Genomic DNA, 18,392 nt, shown 5'->3' on the forward strand with positions numbered 1-18,392 from the left:
TGGGGGGGGGGCTTTTAAAACACGGGGAACGATGAAAACTAAGTTCCCATTTATTTACAAAAATATATATATATAAGTGTGTGTGTGCATCTATGTCTGTATATATTAAACCCGCGCCCGCCCCCTGCCCGCGCCCCCCGCCCTTTGTAAAGCCCAGGCTCCCGGACCCCAGAGGCCAAGGGGCGCGGGAGCAGCACCAAGTGTCGCCGCGGGCAGGGGCCGCAGCCCCTCCGAGCTCCCTGAGAGAGGGGGGAGAGGGCAGGGCTCAGTCCTTGAAGCCCTGGATACTGCACAGGATGCGCTTCTGGTGGCCGGGCATGGTGATCCCCATCTGGACCAGGTCCCTGCAGGGAGAGAGAGAGAGGGGGGGGGGCCCGGCTGTGAGTCTGGGGGCTGCGAGGCTGGGCGACCCCTCCCCCGCGTCCCCGGGGCCCGTCCTCACTCGGCCGTCAGCTCCAGCACACACTCCATGGTGTCCAGCCCGGCCGAGCGGAAGTGCAGGATGTAACGCTTCATGCGAATCGACTCCAGCCACTCGGGGACGCTCCGGTAGGGGATGCCGTCAGAGCCGCTCAGGCTGGGCAGGCGCAGCGTCACCCTGCAGGGACACGGGCTCCCTCAGTCCTACGGACCCTGGAGGGGGGGGCGGGGAGGACCTGGGGCGCAGCCTGGGACCCTCCGTGATAGCGTTCAGGCGGGGTGTCTGAGCGGAGAAATGGTCTCAAGTTAGGGCTTAGCCGGGCCACTGTGGGGGAACTCATTTCCCGGCGGGCTTCCTGGGCTGGTGCTGGGGGGCGTGGCGGCCCTGGGGATCCCCCACAGAAATGGTCCACCTTAGAATGGGCTCTGGTGGAGGGGTGGGTACTCGATCATTGTATGACTGAAACATAATCACGAAAGCTTCTAAGTCTGTATCTCATGGCGAGTCATTAAAATATAGCACTGTCGTCCTGTCCACGGATTTGCTCAAGCGGGAACGAGTAACGTCTCCATTGTGAGACTTGCTGTTACTGATTTTGGCATATTGCATACACCACGGGTAGTTTGCCAGGCTCTGCCGTGCAGGCAGGATACTCGGTAGCTTGTCGGACTCTCCCGAGAGGGATGGAGGAATTGAACCTGGGTCGGCTGCGTGCAAGGCAACTGCCCTACCCATTTATATGTATATATGTATATATATATATATATATATATATGTATATGTATATATATATAACAGGGGCCAAAGTGATAGCACAGCAGGTAAGGTGGTTGCCTTGCACGCGGCTGACCTGGGTTCGATCCCCAGCATCCCATGTGGTCCTCCAAGCACCGCCAGGAGTAATTCCTGAGTGCAGAGCCAGGAGATACCCTTGAGCATCTCAGGGTTGACCCAAAAAGCAAACTAATAATAATAAAAAGAAAAAAGAAGTTCCACCAGTTCTAGTTCTCTTGCCATGGACAGGCCAGCGTGGGCAACTGATTCAGGGTGTAAAAGGCCCCACTGTCCCCGTGGAGAGAAGCAGGAGTGAAGCAGAGACCCACCCAGGAAACAGGGCACCCCGTCCCCTGTTCCCCTCCCCCAGCCCCAGCTGAATTCTGGGAGCAGCTCTTGCCGTATCCAAGCCCGGTGGTCATGACTTGCACCCTGACCCCCACAATACAATGAGTGTCCCTGAACGCGGGCCAGCCCGAGGCAGAAACCATTCGAGTCCCATTGGGGGGGGAGAAACAGCCAACATTCCTGACGGCTTAGCACAGCCGTCTCCGGCGTAGAGAGGAACTGTGTGCCCAGAGATAGTTCCCAAAGCCCAAGCGAGGCTGGCGGCAGCTGGGCACAGAGGCAGCGCCGGCGTTTCCTGATAAAGGGCGGCCCTGCCCCGCGCCCCCGCTCCTGCCCTCTGCCAGGCCACTCTGCCCTCTGCCCAGGGCTGGGGGGAAATGCAATTCTGTTTCCCTTCACCGGCACTTTTTTTTTTTTAAATCGGTCGATAGCCCTGTGTGCGCAGGATAAAGTCCAAACTGCTCGGTGGAGCTGCTTCCCCTGGCACTGACCCGGCTGCCTCCCGGCCTCGGCTCCGGCCACTGCATCGGGCTCCCCGGCTCACGCAGACCGGTGACCAGGAGACATCCCCTGACGCGCGTCTGCTCGTTTCTGGACTTCCCAATTCCCAAGAGACCAAAGTGCCTCTAGCAAGGCCACACGCACCACTGTGCCACCAGGGCACGGCAAGTGCCCCCAAGCGTGGTGAGCGAGTGTGCCACCACTGTGCCCTTGGCACGGCAAGTGCCCCCAAGCGTGGCGACCAAGGGACCTTTCCTCGGGGGCTTCTGGTGGGACTGATGCGTGCGCTGGGACCCGCAGGGGGACCGGCAGGGATGACGGGGGAGAGGGCACCAGGTCAGGCAGCCTGGAAGGAGGAGGGTGGGGAGCACAGCCTGCAGGAAGCTAAGTGAACGCTACTGGGGCCTAGATGCGGCTGCTTTGCTGCACCTGGGGGTCACCCGGATCATACCCAGGGGGCTACTCCTGGCACAGTCCCTGGACTCGCTCCGGGGACCACGCAGTGCCAGAGACAGAATCCAGGGCTCCTGCGGCAGCACACGCGCTCAGCCCTCCAAGCCATCTCCCAACTCCGTGACGGCCTTTTATCCGTTCTTGTTTTTGCGCCACACCCAGCTGTGCTCAGGCCTTACACACCTGGCCATGCTCACGGGGGCCAAACTGGGACCAGCCACCTGCTAGGCCAGCACCTTGACCCCTGCATTATTTCTCTGCCCGCACCCCTCTCCCAATTTTGCTTTATTTGGGGGGGCTGCCCCCAGGCGTGCTCAGAGCTTTGGGGACCATAAGCAGGGTTGGAAACCATCGGGGCCAGCTGCACGCAAGGCAAGTCTTCCCAGTGGCACTGGCTCTCTGGAACCCTGACCTCTGGGTACCGAGGCCTTTCAGGATGCTTCAAGAGCTGTTTCCGTGTTCGTTTCCTTCCGTCTGTCAAACTAGAGTTACGGAGACCAGGACACGCCTCCTCCACCAGGGCAGATGCTTCCTGGCCCCAGCCAGGGAGCCGGCCGCTCACTGCCACGCTCCCGGACTGTCCTCGGGACCCTCTGAGTGCTCCCCCCCCGCAACACGGCTACCTGGGATCAAAGTTGGCGATGGTCCGCAGCGGGTGGGGGTTGGCCAGCAACTGCTCCAGTTGCGCCTGCAGCTGGTGGAAGGGCGGCCGGCGGGCCCGGTCGTAGGCCCAGCAGTTCTTCATGAGTTCATAGAGGAGGGCAGGGCAGTCCATCGGCGGGGGCAGCCGGTAGCCGTCCTCGATGCTCTTCATGACCTGCAGCGGGGAGAGAGCCCAGGAGGCCCGAGGACGTCAGAAGTAGAGGCTGGCGCTGACCTCTGCACACCCACATGGCAGAGGGGCGTGGAGGGGGGCAATCAAAATCCAGCTGTGTGCAGCAGGGCGCCCAGGCGGGCTTGGGGCAGGTGCGCTGGGATTTCGCGGGGAGCAGCGGCAGCCTCACCTCCTGATTGCTCATCTCTCCATAGGGCTTGTCCCCAAAGCTCAGCACCTCCCACATCACGATCCCGAAGCTCCACACGTCACTGGCCGTGGTGAAGACCCGATGCGCAATGGCTTCCGGGGCCGTCCACCGAATGGGGATCTTGCCCCCCTGATGGGCCGGGTGGGGCGGAAAGGGGGGCGTCTCAGGGCCTGGCGGGTGAGGAATGCCCGGGGAGGGGAGGGGAGGGTGGTGTGGGGTCCCATGGGGGCGTGAGCGTGGGGGAGGGGCGAGGCGAGGGGGTGGGGCGCTGACCTGCGTCTCATAGGTGCCGTCGAAGTTGTCCAGGAGGCGGGTGAGGCCGAAGTCCGACACTTTGCAGCACAGGTTCTGGCCCACCAGGATGTTCCTGGCCGCCAGGTCCCGGTGCACGTAGTTGTGCTCGCTGAGGTAGTTCATGCCAGACGCGATGCCCTGCAGCATGGCCACCAGCTGCGCCGGGACCAGCTGCTCCTCGCGCTCCTGCAGGGTCAGGGGCGCGAGGGTGAGGGGCGGGCCTCCTCCCGGACCCGGGGCCCACCCACCCCCACCCACTCCCCGCTGCTCCTCCACCCGCTCACCCGCAGGAAGCCGTCCAGGGCTCCGTTCTCCATGAACTCCGTGATGATCATGATGGGCTTCCCTGCAACCAACGGGGCAGGGTCAGCGCATCCGCGCCCGGGGTCAGCACCTCTGCCCTCCCGCCCGCCCGCGCTTCCCTCGCCCCGCCTACTCTTGGTGACCACGCCCTCCAGGTGCAGGATGTGCGGGTGGCTGAACTGGCCCATGATGGTGGCTTCCCGGAGGAAGTTCCACCAGTGGCCGTCGGGGGACGTGTCCTTCAAGGTCTTGATGGCCACCGTCTTGCAGTCCTGGCTGGATGTTCTCAGGGTCCCTCGGTAGACCTCGCCGAACTCTCCTGGGTGGAAAGACAGCGTCAGGGGGCCCAGTGGCCACACCCGGGAGTGCCCCAGGTCCAGAAATCGTCCTCCTAAGGATGGGAGGAGCTCAGGCTGTGCTTCTGAGAGTGAGGGGATGGGGGACACAGGGGGCAGCTCTGCCCAGGTCAGCAGCCTGCCAGGACCATGCTGTTGTAGACCACAGGAGCGTCTGGCAGATGCCAGGGGCCTGTGCCCCACAGAGCGCGTGTCCGCCCAGGCTCCAGCCGCTGCTCTCCGTGAGCTGCCCTGGTCCCAGCTCGGCCACGTGGCCAGCGAGAACACTGCCCGGCTTTGTTCTCGGCCCAGATCTGTTTCCTCTGGTGACCCCAGGGGTCAGGTCAGCTCCAGGACAGCGGGCACCAGCTGCGGGGATGCGGGGCCAGGGACGCAGTGACCTCCGCACGCTGGGGAGCCCAGGGCTGAGGCCCGACCCGACTATGGACAAGGATGCGTTTATCTGCTCGTGACTGGAAATGAGGAGAACCCAAGTGGAGGGGGATGGCTGGGGCGGGGGGGGGGGGGGGTGCGGTGCACCTTCCCCGATGACGGTGTCCACGATCAGGCAGCCGGGGTCGAGCTCCTGGGTGAAGTCCAGGGCTCCCTGGGCGGGGTCCTCGTAAGCCTGCAGGTCCACGTAAGGCTTCAGCCAGAGCTTGTCCTCTGCGGGCGGAAGAGGGCGGCTGGACACCAGAGCTCCCGCCGCGGGGTGCTCGGACTGGGCTGAGGGGAGGGACCCCGGGCAGAGGGACCTCCACGGGGCCCTGCAGGGAGCCTGCGCCCAGGCCTGAAAGCCAGTCTCCAGCTGCCCAAACTCGGGAGGCCGCTGGCCCCCGCTTCACATTCCTGACCTCCCCTCCTCCCCACCCCTGGTTCACTCGCGCCTCATTCCCCGACCCCCCTCACCCCCGCTTCCATGGGCCAGCCAGGCCCCTCAGTGATGAGGTGACGGCAGGAAGTCGCCTGCTGCTGTGCACTGGACCAGCCCCCGGGGCCGTCCCCTCCCACCCTGCCTCAGTCTGCCGACTCCGCCAGCCAGCAGGGCAGGGCAGCCCAGTGCGGGTGGGGGGCCGTCAACTAGGCAAGACACAAGAGCCCCAACAAGAAGAGAGCTGGTGCCCCCCTAAAACTGTCCCTGCAAAAGGGGGTCCCTTTGTTCCGTCTCAAGGGCAGGACCCCGCGCAGATGTGCACGCCCATGGGCAAGCACTCGCGCGCATGCGCAAAACGCTTGGCCGTACCTGGGTCCGCGTCAGTGATGCGTTCCCGCTGCCGGGGCTGCCGCTGGTGCTGCGCTTTCCTGGGGGGGAGGGCGGAGGGGGCAGAGGGGTGCGGGAAGGCTTTATAGGGTTCCACATCACCTCAGTGGCCCTGCGGCCTCTGGCAGGGCTTTCCCCCAAACAACAGGTTGGGGGGCGCCCGGTGGGTGAGGCAGCCCCACCGGAGCTTTAGTTTGGCCGGACCGGAGGGTCCTTGGGCTACACTCCCCCACTCCCCACCCCCCCCGGGGGGCTTCCCACTAAGCAAAGGGGCGCGGCAAGGGGGCAGGAGCCGCACCTGGAACGGAAGACGAGGATCCCGAGGAGCAGCGCCACGCCCAGCAGCACCCCGAAGATAATGGCCACGACCTCGCCTCCAGTCAGGCCCCTGGGAACTGACGCACACGGGGTGAGCAAGGCTGGGCCCCGAGTCCACAGGGGGGAAAGCCCGGGTCGCACCCTCCAGGGGGCCAAGCGGGTGCCCAACTCGGGGTGGGCGTGGCCAGTTGGGTTCCGCCCCTTGGTGGGAGAGGGGTGGGGGAACCAGACCGAACTTCTCGGCAGGCAGGCTCAGGCTCGGGGTTCGGAAGGTGGGTGAGCGCCTGGGAGCAGGCGGCGTCTGCAGGCGTGAGCCCAGGAACACCTTTCCCCGTGCACTCACACCTGTGTCTGCTATGCAGCTGTCCCTTGCACGCACCGAGTCGGTGCATCACGCAGAGAGTGTGCCTGTGTGCCCTGGAGGGCGCGCATGCGTCTGAGTGTGCCTGCGTCCCCACACCTGTGCAGGCATAAGTACGTTTGTCCCGCTGCATGCATGCACGTGTGTCTGCTGGTGCTAGGGCGGGTGTGCAAGTACGCATGTGGAGAGGAAGGCCGGCTCAGCTCGGGGAAGACTCGGAGGGCCCCGGGGTCAGAGCCCACCCACCTGGCGGGCTGGTGCGAAACTCGTGGTCCGGAGAGAAAGGGCCCGGGCCCAGCGGGGTGAGCATCCGCACTCGGACGATGTACACCGTGTCGGGCTGCAGCTCCGTGAGCAGGACTCTGGGCTCCAGGACCATCTGGTGCCGCTCTTCATCCTGGGGTGGGGGGCCCTTGGGTTTTAAGCCAGACACGCGCTGGCCCCTGCGCCGCCAGCGTCTCCCGGGCGGCCCCCGGCAGCCTCACCTGGTTCAGCACGTGCAGCTCATAGCTCAGGTTGCCCCCCGGGCTGCGGGGCCGCGACCCCGCCCAGGTCAGCTCCAGCTGCCGCGGCTCCTTCTTCACCAGCCGCAGGGACAGGCCAGACAGCGGCTCTGCGGGGCCCAGGGGGAACGAGAGTGTTGGGGAGGAAAGGACAGGAAAGGACCCGGGCGGCTGTGGAATCGCGGGGGTGGGGGGAGGGGCGAAGCCATCTGGGTTCTTCCCTGCCCGGCCCGAGTCCCCCACCCCGGGCCCCTCACCGGCGTGCCCCATGCTGATGCTGAGCGAGGCGCTGGCGCGCTGGGCCGGCCCCAGCTCGGACACCCCGTTGCGGGCCTCGACGGTGAAGGTGTAGTTGGCGTAGGGCTCGAGGCCGTCCACGCGCACGGCGGGCGTGCTGAGCCCCGCGGCGCCGGGGGAGAAGTGCACGGTGCCCCCGCAGGGCTGGCAGGGGGCCCCGTCCTGCACGGCGCCCCGGCACTGTGCGCACGCCACGCGGTACTGGACATCCTGGCGCCCCCCTGGGTCCGCGGGTGGCTCCCAGCGCAGGGAGAGCTGAGTCCCGGAAACAGAGAAACTCAGGTTCTGGGGCGCTGAGGGAGGGCCTGAGGGAGAAGGGGGGGCGGAGATTAGCCGTGCCCGCCCTGCAGCCGCCCACCCGCCCGCAGCGCCCACCTCCTGCCACCCCAGGCCTCGGGGTCGCCAGAGGCCACGCTGCGGGAATGTTGAGTCCTCCGGGGGAGAAAGGATGCTTCACACCTATCTCGGGGGTCTGGAGACATGGTATAGCCACTGGGGAGCCCCCTTCGTACGTGGCTGACCGAGGTTCGATCCCCAGCACCCCATATGGTCCCCTGAGCACCACCAGGAATGATCCCTGAGAGCAGGAGCACTCTAAGCATCACCAGGTGGAGTCCCCCCGCAACCCCCCCCATAAAAACTATCTCGGTATTGTCCCGGGGAACCTGGGCTGGGGCCGCTGACCGGCCAGCACCCCGGGACGGCCCCACCTCTGCTCGGCACTGGGAAATCCCGACCCGAACGGGCCAGTACTTCTTGGGTGAGACGCTACAGTGCTCTGCTTCGGGGAGGCGCAGGGACTCACGTGAGCAGGCGGCCTGGGGGCCCTCCCCAGGCGCACGGTAGTGGCCACTCTCGCAGAGACAGACGGTGGCCCCCTCGGCCTCGGCCACGCTGTGCTGGGGACACTCGAGGCAATGGGACGCGTCCGTGTCAGCCCGGTAGGAGCCACTGGGACAGGCTGGAGAGAGGGGGCGAGAAGCACCGAGAGTCACGGCTGCCCCATCCCGGGGACCCGGCGCCCTGCTCAGGTGGGTCAAGCACGAAGCCCCGCCCCCCGCAGGGTGTGGCCTCCCTGAGCCCCGCCCCCGGGCGCCCCCCAACTCTCCTTACCACGGCAGCCCTCGCCCTCGCCTTCGCCCTCGCCGTCGTCCTCGGCGCCTTCCTCGAAGCCTGGCTCGCAGTGGCAGCGGCCCACGGGCACCAGCCACTCGCCGTCGGGGCTGCAGTGCATGCGGGGGGCCGCGGGGCCCGGCCCGGGCCGCGCGCGGGGCACGCAGGTCCCGGCCACCTCCACCAGCCCGCCGGGGCCCGGGAGCGTGTCTGGGAAGCGGGCCAGGCCGTGCACGGTCTCCGGGCAGCGCTGGTAGAAGACGCGCACGGACACCAGCGCCACGCAGGCGCCCGGGTTGTGGAAGGCCAGGTAGAGGCCGCGGCGCGTCAGGCGGCCCAGGGAGCAGCGCTCCACGTTGAGCTTCACGGCGCCCGACGCCAGGTCCCGGGTGGTGAAGCTCTGGTCTGCAGCCACCGTGGTGACCTGCGTGCACGGGCGGGGGGACGAGGTCAGGCTTGGCCGTCACGCACCGACCAGCAAAGGCTGTTTGCGGGGCGCTTGGCACGTCACACAGAAGTAACCCGGGAGTTATTTGGTGTGAACTGCGGGGCTGGGCCTGCTTCTGTGCGTTTTGCTGTGGAGTCTGAGCAGTGACGATCCCACGCGGGAAGACGGATAAACATCCCTAGTGAGGGGGCTGGAGCCACAGTACAGCGGGGAGGACGTTTGCCTAACACGCCACAGACCCGGGTTCAATCCCTGGCATCCCAGAGGGTCGCCCCAGCACTGCCAGGAGTGATTCCTGAGTGCAGAGCCAGGAGTAACCCCTGTGCATCCCCCGGTGTGACCCAAAAAGAAAAAAAAAATCCCTATTGAGGACAGGAGGAGGGGCGGGGCGGGGGAGGGGTTAGCAAGTAAGAGAGTGCATGAGCGCACACTGGGCCAAAATGCAGGCTTTGCCTGTGCAGGGGGGAGGCCTGGGTTTAATCCTGGTACTGCATAGCCCTCCCCGCCCCCTGTGTCCCTCCCCCAGCTCTGCTGGGAGTACGCCTGAGCACTGAGTGACGAGTGGCCCCTAAGCACTGCGGGTGGGGGTGGGGGGAGTCCAAAACAAAAACAACAATGTTAGAGATGGGAAAACTGGGTCTCAGAGTGGTCGGGACCAGGTGCCAGGGCACACAGCTGCCACCAGCAGGCAGCGGGGCCAAGCGCCCATGGAAGTAAGTGTCCACTACCCGCACCCCACCCCCCCAGCCCCAGCCTCTCTGTGAGGCGAGGGGTCAGACTGTGTCAGGGGCGCACTACCAAGAACGGGTTTCACAGCGCGGCCTCTGACATAGCCTGGTCGGCCCTGCAGAGAACCCCAGGGCGCAGCTACCCTCACGGGCATACGGCACCGTCTCCCCTGCCTCCCTGCCCCCTGCGGGTACGCAGTCGTCCCTTGGGTGCTGGCGGCAGCCTCTGGGAGAGCCTCACACTGTCCCCGCTATTCTAGGACAGGGAACCAAGGCTGGGTGGGGATCATGCCTCTGATGTGGGCGGGGGCCGCAGTGCAGCAAGTGACGCACTGGCCCTGCGTGCGGGTGGCCCAGGTTGATCCTCCGCAGCCCTCACAGCCCCCCCCAACCCCGGCCCTCCAGGAGTGATGGCTGAGTACAGAGCTTACAGGAGTCAGCCCTGAGCACTGCTGGGTGTAATTCACACCTCCTCCCCACCCCCCAAAAGTTGGGAGGAGGGGCTGGAGCGATAGCACAGCGGGTAGGGCATTTGCCTGGCACGTGGCTGACCGGGGTTCGATTCCCAGCATCCCATATGGTCCCCTGAGCACCGCCAGGAGTAATTCCTGAGTGCAGAGCCAGGAGTAACCCCTGAGCATCGCTGGGTGTGACCCTCCCAAAAATAAAAGAAAAAAATAAAAAAGAAGTTGGGAGGAATGTGGGCTACAGAAGAAAGTGGGCTCAGATGCAGCTGTTCTAGGGCCCCATCATTCCTCTGTATCCTGGCCCCCACCCCAACACACACACACACACACACACACACACACACACACACACACACAGAGCCCTGAGGGATCTAGGGCGGGGCCAGCAGCACCTTCTGGAAGAGGGGCCGCCGGAGCTGAATGCCCACATCCTGGTCGCTCTCCATGAAGAGCAGGTTGAAGGTCTCCTTGCAGCCCAGCGGCCCTGCGCCCCCGGGGAAGCTCTTGCAGTCCCGCACGGTGAACTGCAGCTCCACATGCACGCGCGACGCCTCCTCCCCGCGGTAGATCCAGTTGGAGCGCAGCCAGTGGTCGGTGTCGCCCCCCTCCTGGACGGGGCAGTCCTGGTACATGTACAGGGGCGTCCCGTTCAGGATCTGCTGCCCCTCACTCCACTGCCAGAGGAAATCAGAGTCACCACCGCGTCGTCAGCGGCTGCCCCCAGTGGGTGTCACCACTGGAGCGTCAGCTGCTGTCCCCAGTGGGGTGTCACCACCGGAGTGTCAGCTGCTGTCCCCAGTGGGGTATCACCACTTGGAGAGTCACCTGCGGGGTGTCACCACTGGAGAGTCACCTGCTGCCCCCAGTGGGGTGTCACCACTGGAGTGTCACTCTGTCCTCAGTGGGCTATTCCAGGGTTGATGGATGGAGAGAGGGTCCCCCCCCCCACCCTGGTTCCAGCTACTGGTTCTGGCTACTTGTCCGACCGGAGGGTTAAAGAAAGGCCGCAGGTTTATTGGGTACAGAAGGAGCAAGGTGACACCTCCTTGCCACCTCCTGCGCTTCACCTAGCCCAGCCCGGTGGTGGCGAAACCACTGTCCCTTCCCCCGCACTGCCACTCCAAGGCAGACCTCTGCAGCAAAGGCTCATTCGCAAAACCTTCCTCCCTTCCTTCCTGAGGGAGGAGGACATGAAGGCCGTCGAGCTCGGGAGGCCGAGGGCGAGCCAGACTCATCTCTCTGGTTACGGCCACTTTCAGATTCGACCGCGGCCAGCGTGTGCCCCTAGACACCATCTCCCTGGCCTCCCTGCCCCCATTCTCTCTCTTTTTATTCTTTACTAGAGGATCGTGATTTACCAAGTTACTGGACCAAGTGTGAGGCACGCAATATTTCAACACCGACCTCACCACCAGTGTCCCCATAGTCCGTCCCTGTCCCTTATCCCCAACCCCTGTCCCACCTCCCACCTGTCACCTTGACAGGCATGTGACAAACAAAAAGGACGTTTACACTTGCTGAACAGGAGCTGGCGTGATAGTACAACGGGGAGGGCATTTGCCTTGCATGCGGCTGACCCGGGTTCAATCCCCGGCATCCCATCTAGTCCCCGGAGCTGCACCAGGAGTAACTCCTGAGTGCAGAGAAAGGAGGAACCCCTGAGCACCGCTGGGGGTGACCCAAATAAGCGAACAAATAAAATGAAGAAATAAACTCACTCCTCAGTGGAGCTCCGGCACCGTGCCTGCCACAGCTCTGTGGCCGTGGTGCACGGCTGAGAGGAGACGGCGTCACAGCCGGCTAGCTGACCGGCCCTATGCGTCCTGCACTCAGGCAGAGCTGGGCTGCCCCCGGGGGCACCCCAGGCTCCAGCATGCACACCCTCAAATAACACACCCTCCTGCACTATCACCAAAAGAATAACAGCCCCCACGGGACAGCGAAAACAGGGCTGAGGCGGGTGGGGGAGGGGTGCATGAGCTTTGGATGTGTGGGACCCTGGTTGAATTCCTGGCACCATGTGGCACCCGGGCACGGCTGGCTGCAACCCTGGGGCTCTCCGGCACCATAGTGCAAAAGCAGCGCCATCTCCTTGGACCCTTGCACTGAGCCACGTGGCCCACATGGCAAAGGATCACTGGGAGCTGCCCCCGGATGCGGCCGAGAAACTCTCCCCACCAAAAGTCGAAGCAAGCCACCGAGTGTGAAGCCCCTCTCCACGCGCCCACCACTCGCCAGAGGGAATCGCTTACACCATGTGAAAGGAGAACCTCCTAAACCCAAGGCCTCGGACACAGCACAGCGGGGAGGGCGCCTACTGCGGGCAGCCCACCCGGGTTGGATCCCAGAGATTCCCTAGGATCCCCCGCCGCGCCCCTGATGAGCCGCCAGGAGTAACCCCCAAGCATGCTGAGTGTGACCCCAAAGGAAAATAAAGAACCAAACAAGTGAACTCCTTAAACCATTTTCTGGGCACCTCTAGAAACGCCTGCATGCTTCCCCAAGGCCTTCGTTTCTAAACATAGGAACTGTCGTATGTAAACTTAAACGTCAACTTTTTTACTCTTAATTAAAATGAAAAACAAGGGGCTGGAGCAATAGCACAGCGGGTAGGGCGTTTGCCTTGCACGTGGCCGACCCGGGTTCGATTCCCAGCATCCCATATGGTCCCTTGAGCACCGCCAGGAGTAATTCCTGAGTGCAGAGCCAGGAGTAACCCCTGTGCATTGCCGGGTGTGACCCAAAAACCAAAAATAAAAAAAATAAAAAAAAATAAAACGAAAAACAAAACCCGTCCAAAGGCTGCCGCACGAGCAGACGCCAACCAAACAGTGACCCACACTGCAGGGTCCCCCGAGCCACGACTCACGGATGCACTCACCGACCACTGGGCATCCAGGGAGCCTTCAGCCTTTTCCCAACCGTCCAGATTCTGACAAGGAAACACCCCAGGACATTAGCAGGGCCCAGAGGGGCAGTGCAGGACCTTGCAAGCAACACGGCCACAGGTTCCCCTCCTCGGCGTCCCTCGGGCCACCCGTTGCCAGCCCCAGCGCCGCGGGGATTTCCAGCTGCGCCAAAGGCGGCTGTGTGGTTACCACATGAAGGGGGTGCAACCCCCGGTGAGCACCACAACAGACACCGGAGTCCTCCCGCTCAGGGTGCCGGCCCAGGCACACACTCACGGAGGCACTCGGCCGCACAGGAGGGCGAAGCTCTGTGGAGGTGACCACCAGAGCTGGGACTGCGTAAGAGCCCCCAAGAAGGGAACAAAAAGGACGTCCAAGGGTCCTTGACTCCCCCCCACTCTGTCAATTTACACTCCGGCTACAGTGCACAGAAGGCCTTCTTTGTGGGGGTCAGAAAGGAAGCATGGCACTTCCAAGGCTTAAGTCCCCCGAGCACTGAGCTAGGAGTAACTCCTGAGCACTGTAAGGAGTGGCCCAACTCCCACTCCTTCCTCACACCCACCACTCCTAAACCAAAATCTCATCAAAATCAGGTTGGTTTTCTTTCTTTCTTTTTTTTTTTTTGCTTTTTGGGTCACACCCAGCGATGCTCAGGGGTTACTCCTGGCTCTGCACTCAGGAATTACTCCTGGCGGTGCTTGGGGGACCATATGGGATGCCGGGGATCGAACCTGAGTCGGCCGTGTGCAAGGCAAACGCCCTACCCGCTGTGCTATCGCTCCGGCCCCAAAATCAGGCTGGTTTTCTCTCTCTCTCTCTCTTTTTAAAAATGAGCAGAACATACACAAATGCATAAACAAGGCCAAAAATCCATTTGAACTAATGGTGCTTTTATTTTATCAAGTTTTAATTTATGAGTTTTTCTTACATTCCAATTTCTTTTCCACTTCCTGGGGTTATTTTTAACACTGGGTATTAACAATCTCTTCACTCTGAGTCCATCCTATGGACAAAACACCATCTCTGGCCATTTACACTTTTCTTAAGGGGCAGCTATTTTTTCCTCCCACTCACTGCCTATTTTTATCTGTTCAGACATTTTTTGTTTGTTTGGGGGGCCACACCCAGCAGTGCTCAGAGCCCCGATGCTGTCCCCAAGGTGGAAACGCAAGGGGAGCAGCACCCACCTGGCCCTTGGCACCCATGCTTTGCCTGAGAGTCTATTGTTATATTCGACTGTTCATTTGAATGACTTTTTGTTTTTAAAACAGTATAGAGATTAATCACTTGCTCGACAGATGACTCAAATATTTTCTCCCTGTCTGTCATGTCATGTCACTCTGCTAATGACTTTACATAATAACATCTATCATCTCTCCCTTTGTAATTTTTTTTTGGGTTGTTTTTCTGGGGTACACCTGGTGGTGCTTAGGGCTTACTCCCGGCTCTGTGCTCACAGATCACTCCTCCAGGGCTTGGGGAACCATCTGAGGAACTGGGGGTCAAACCCAGGTTGGCTGTGTGCAAGGCACGTACCCTGCCTCTCTGTCATCCCTCCAGCTCTCCCTTTATGGTCTTTTTGAGCTACGCACTTTGCTTGGGAAGCTCTCCCAAGCCTAACTCCTAAAGACCTTCTATATTTTCTCCTGCATATATATGTCTATGTTATATATGTCGTTTCTTTGTTTTGGGGTCATACCCAGCAGTGCTCAGGAATCAGTCCTGGCTGGGCTTGGGGGACCATCTATGGTGCCGGGGATTGACCCCGGGCTGGCTGCATGCAAGGCAGGTACCCTACCCGCTATCCTATTGCTCTGGCCCTACACTTTCTCATAAAATTTTTATGCAATAGATGCTTAGGCTGAGGTTTTTGCCTCTCCAGAATGACTATTTCTCTGTGTGCAGCACGAAGGCGTGACAGACCCTTACCTGCTTTTTTAAGATCATGGACAAGGATCAAGTTGAATCCGTACTCCCCACGTGGACTCACAATTCCAAGGTCATCACATGCCAAAGTCTCACATGTGTGCGCTTGTGCCTGAGCTTTCTGTTCTGCTCCACTGACCTGATATTCTTGTGCAACTGCACATCTTAATTACAGTTGAGGCACCGTATGTTCTGATATCCGGCAGGATGAGCCTCCCATTTTAATATTCCTTAAGGAGAAATTCTCAGTCATTGGACCAGAGCACTCCGAGGACTAGCGTGCAAGCCGTGAATATGGGACCCCAGTATCTAATCCCCAGTACCTCACCGTCCCCCCAAGTACCACTGGAAGCAACTCCATGCACCATCAGGTACGCCCCCCCCACCCCACAACAGACAAGCAATTTTCCTTAGTCATTTTTTTTTCTTTTTGCTTTTTGGGTCACACCTGGCAATGCACAGGGGTCACTCCTGGCTCTGCACTCAGAAATTACTCCTGGCAGTGCTCAGGGGACCATATGGGATGCTGGGAATCGAACCCGGGTCGGCTGCGTGCAAGGCAAACGCCCTACCCGCTGTGCTATTGCTCCAGCCCCCTTAGTCATTTCTTTTTCTGGCTTTTTTGGGTCACACTCAGCAGTGCTCAGGGGGTTACTCCTGGCTCTGCACTCAGGAATTCCTCCTGGCAGTTCCCGGGGGATCAGATGGAATGCCAGGACTAGAACTCGGGACAGCCACTTGCAAGGCAAATGCCTTCCCCACTGTTACTATTGCTCTAGCTCCTCCTTAGTCATTTCTGCCAGACGAACTGAGGAAAGACGCTCTGGAGTCCTACCCGCCAGCCCACTGACATTCTGGGTGCGACCCTCCGGGCTTACAGGGGAGAGGGCGAGAAGGTGCCCTCAGAAAGTGCTTCCTCGGCTCTGCTCTAGGCAAAAGGCCAGACACGCACCCCACTAAGAACCAGGGCCGGGCAGGCCAGCGGGAGATCTGTACGCTGCCAGGGGGACCCCCTTTTCTTCTCTTTCCTGCCAGCCTCAGGGGTGCCGAGGCAATGGGACTGGAACGACAGGAGGAAGCAAGAGCCCTTGGGCAGAGGAAGCCGCAGTGGGAGGGCTGGTGTGGAGAGCAGGTGGCAGGGATTCGCTCCAGCCCCGCAGCTGGTGGCAGGAGAAACAGATGTTGCCAGCTGTTCCTCCTGGGTCCCAGCTCCCGTGGTGCCAGATGGGAGAGCACCAGCCGCCAAGGAGCCACAAGGATCCTTTCACCGACGGCCGGGCCACAGCTGGCCGCTCCACTGCACATTCTGGACAGCGGAGCCTGAACGGGGTGTCTGTGTGTCTGGGAAAGATGGGGTGGGGAGAGGGCAGCCCCCCCACTCCCGCTGCCGCCGCCGACGACGCTGTGATCACAAGAGACAGCGGGCGAGGGCAAGGCTGCGCCTCCAGCTTCCAGCCGGGCAGGCAGGGCGCTTCCTTATTTGGGTGGGGGCGGCCAGGGCAAGAGGGCGGCCCGGCCCGGCCCGTGGGAGCCGGCCAGCCAGCAGATGAACCTGCAGCCCGATTAGCTGGTTTATGGGCCGAGGCGCCTATTAGGGCTGGCCGGGATTCTCCGAGCCGAGCCTCCTGCTCGGCTAATTACAGACCACTCCAGGAGCGGGGCGAGCAACAAGCAACCCCGAGCCCCCCCTCCGGAGGAAAGGGACAGGGGGCAACCCCAGCGAACGCACGCATGGGTCCAGGACTGGAGGGAAAGAAAGGCCCAAGGCTGAAGCCCTGGGGCGGGTGCCCGGGGCTCTGGTGCTCCGTCCGCTCCCCGGAGCTCAGGAACACCCCAAGGAGGCTGGAGCATCAGCCCGCAGGGCACGGGTGCCGGGTGGGAAGGATGCAGAAGGGCCGAGTCCTTACACGGTCTCCTCTCCCCAGAGACACGGACCCCCACCCCCAGTTCAGACTGACCCCCCAGAAACTGGTGGGTATCTGAGCCGTCCGGGCGAAGAGCTCACCCCTGCTTAGGTCTCAATCCTCACCCACCCCCAGGAAGGTCCCTCCTCTCCCGGGGGGCGTCCCTCCGAGGGGCAGAGAGCCCGATTTAGAAGTGGTCCCCAAGGGGTGAAGGCTAACCCCCTGCACCCCCCAGTCTCATTCGGGAGCTTCTGACTCACCTCCCCTCCCCCTGGAGGAGACACGTCCAGTTTTTCCTGCTCTTTTCTCCCTTTCCCCACCCTCCTCTCCACTCCGGTTCCCCATGGCCTTGGCCTTGAACCTTGGGGTGGAGGAGTGCCCCCTCCCGCCCCCACCCCTCCGCACTTACCCCATCCTCCGGGGGGTCCAGCAGCCAACCCAGCTCTCCCTGTGCCGTGCTGGTGTCCATGAGAGTGACTGAGGGTGGGGAGAGAAGGACGCTGGGTACCTCTGGGGACGCCCCCACAAACACCCCAGAGTTCATTCAAGCTCCTGCCCGCACCCCCAGACTCAGCACCCCCCACTTCCCGGGCTTCGGTGGAGGAAAGCGGCCAATGCAACGGAAGGAGTTGGAGGGAGAACCCTGGGATGGCGATGGGGGGTCGCTGTGACACTGACCCAGGTCAGCCCCGGGGGGCGCCTGGGGTGGCAGGGCACGTGGGGGCCTCCCACTCCAGGGGAGACGGGGGTGCTCGGCCCCGGCGCTCATGAATGGGAAGGGAGTGAACAGGGGGCCCTGGAAAGGGGGTGCGGAAACAGGCCCCGGAGTTCACTGGCCCTTGGGGGGTGTGGAACGGGGAGACAAGACACAGCTCCAGGCCTGGGAAGTGGCGGCTGGGGGTGGGGGGGGCAGCGAGGGGCGCCTCCCGCAGTGCTCACAGGAGGGCCTGAATCCCACCCCGCGGGGAGCCCCGCACCCCGAGTTCCTAACTCCCCCCGGGCCGGTGGATGTTCCTGAGCCCCCTTCCCACCCCGACTCGGCGGAGCCGGCGGCGCTGGCCCGGGGCCCCCGAGACGGGGCGGGCGGGGGCCGAGTCGGGGGTCGGCCGGGGGGCCGTGGTGGGGCGGGGCGGGGAGGGGGTCGGTACCTTCCGTGGCGCGGAGCCCCGGGGGCGGCGCGCACAGCAGCAGCAGCAGCCCGAGCCCCAGGGCCCAGCGCCGCTCCATGGCGCCCGGCCGGGACCTGGCACCGCGGCCCGCACGGCTGGGCAGGTCGCGCCGACGGGGCGGGCCCGGCGCGGCGGGCGGGGCGGGGGCGGGGCCGGCGCGGGGGCGGGGCCCGGCCTCACCTGGCTCACCTTCTTAAAGGGGCAGCGCGGCCACGTCCCCCCCCCCCACCCCCGACCTGGGGCGTCGGGCGCCGCCTGTGGGTGCGACTCGGAATGGGCCCACCTGGTCCCAAGGAATCCGAACCCCCTCCTGGACGCCGTCTGAGGCCGGGTTCTGCAAGTGACCTTGAAATGTCCCCCAGACCCTCCGCCCTCGCTCTTTCTTTAGGGCCTTGTAAGGGAGGAAGGAGTTTTTACTCTTGTAAGAGGAGTTTTATTATGTATATGTATGTAATTGTATTACATATATAATTTTATTACATATATATGTATATGTGTATATGTGCACATGCACATTTATGTATATGTACACAT

At 62.6% G+C, this 18,392-nt stretch overlaps 1 protein-coding gene across 1 annotated transcript; it reads right to left on the reverse strand.

Annotated features, from left to right (window-relative positions):
• Positions 1 to 70: 70 nt before the first annotated feature.
• Positions 71 to 17,918, reverse strand: EPHA1 (EPH receptor A1). Its single transcript, XM_055136556.1, has 18 exons — positions 17,838 to 17,918; positions 17,099 to 17,166; positions 10,343 to 10,624; positions 8,308 to 8,731; positions 8,000 to 8,155; positions 7,155 to 7,499; positions 6,880 to 7,007; positions 6,641 to 6,791; positions 6,014 to 6,110; positions 5,698 to 5,756; positions 4,995 to 5,120; positions 4,253 to 4,438; positions 4,101 to 4,162; positions 3,796 to 4,002; positions 3,502 to 3,651; positions 3,121 to 3,314; positions 443 to 598; positions 71 to 344 (listed from the first exon to the last, which is right to left on the reverse strand). Exons 1-18 carry the CDS (start codon positions 17,914 to 17,916, stop codon positions 266 to 268), a joined length of 2,949 nt encoding a protein of 982 aa, XP_054992531.1. The 5' UTR covers positions 17,917 to 17,918; the 3' UTR covers positions 71 to 265.
• Positions 17,919 to 18,392: the final 474 nt, after the last annotated feature.

The sequence above is a fragment of the Sorex araneus genome, chromosome 1 (assembly GCF_027595985.1).
Source record: "Sorex araneus isolate mSorAra2 chromosome 1, mSorAra2.pri, whole genome shotgun sequence".
Classification (NCBI taxonomy): Eukaryota; Metazoa; Chordata; class Mammalia; order Eulipotyphla; family Soricidae; genus Sorex; species Sorex araneus.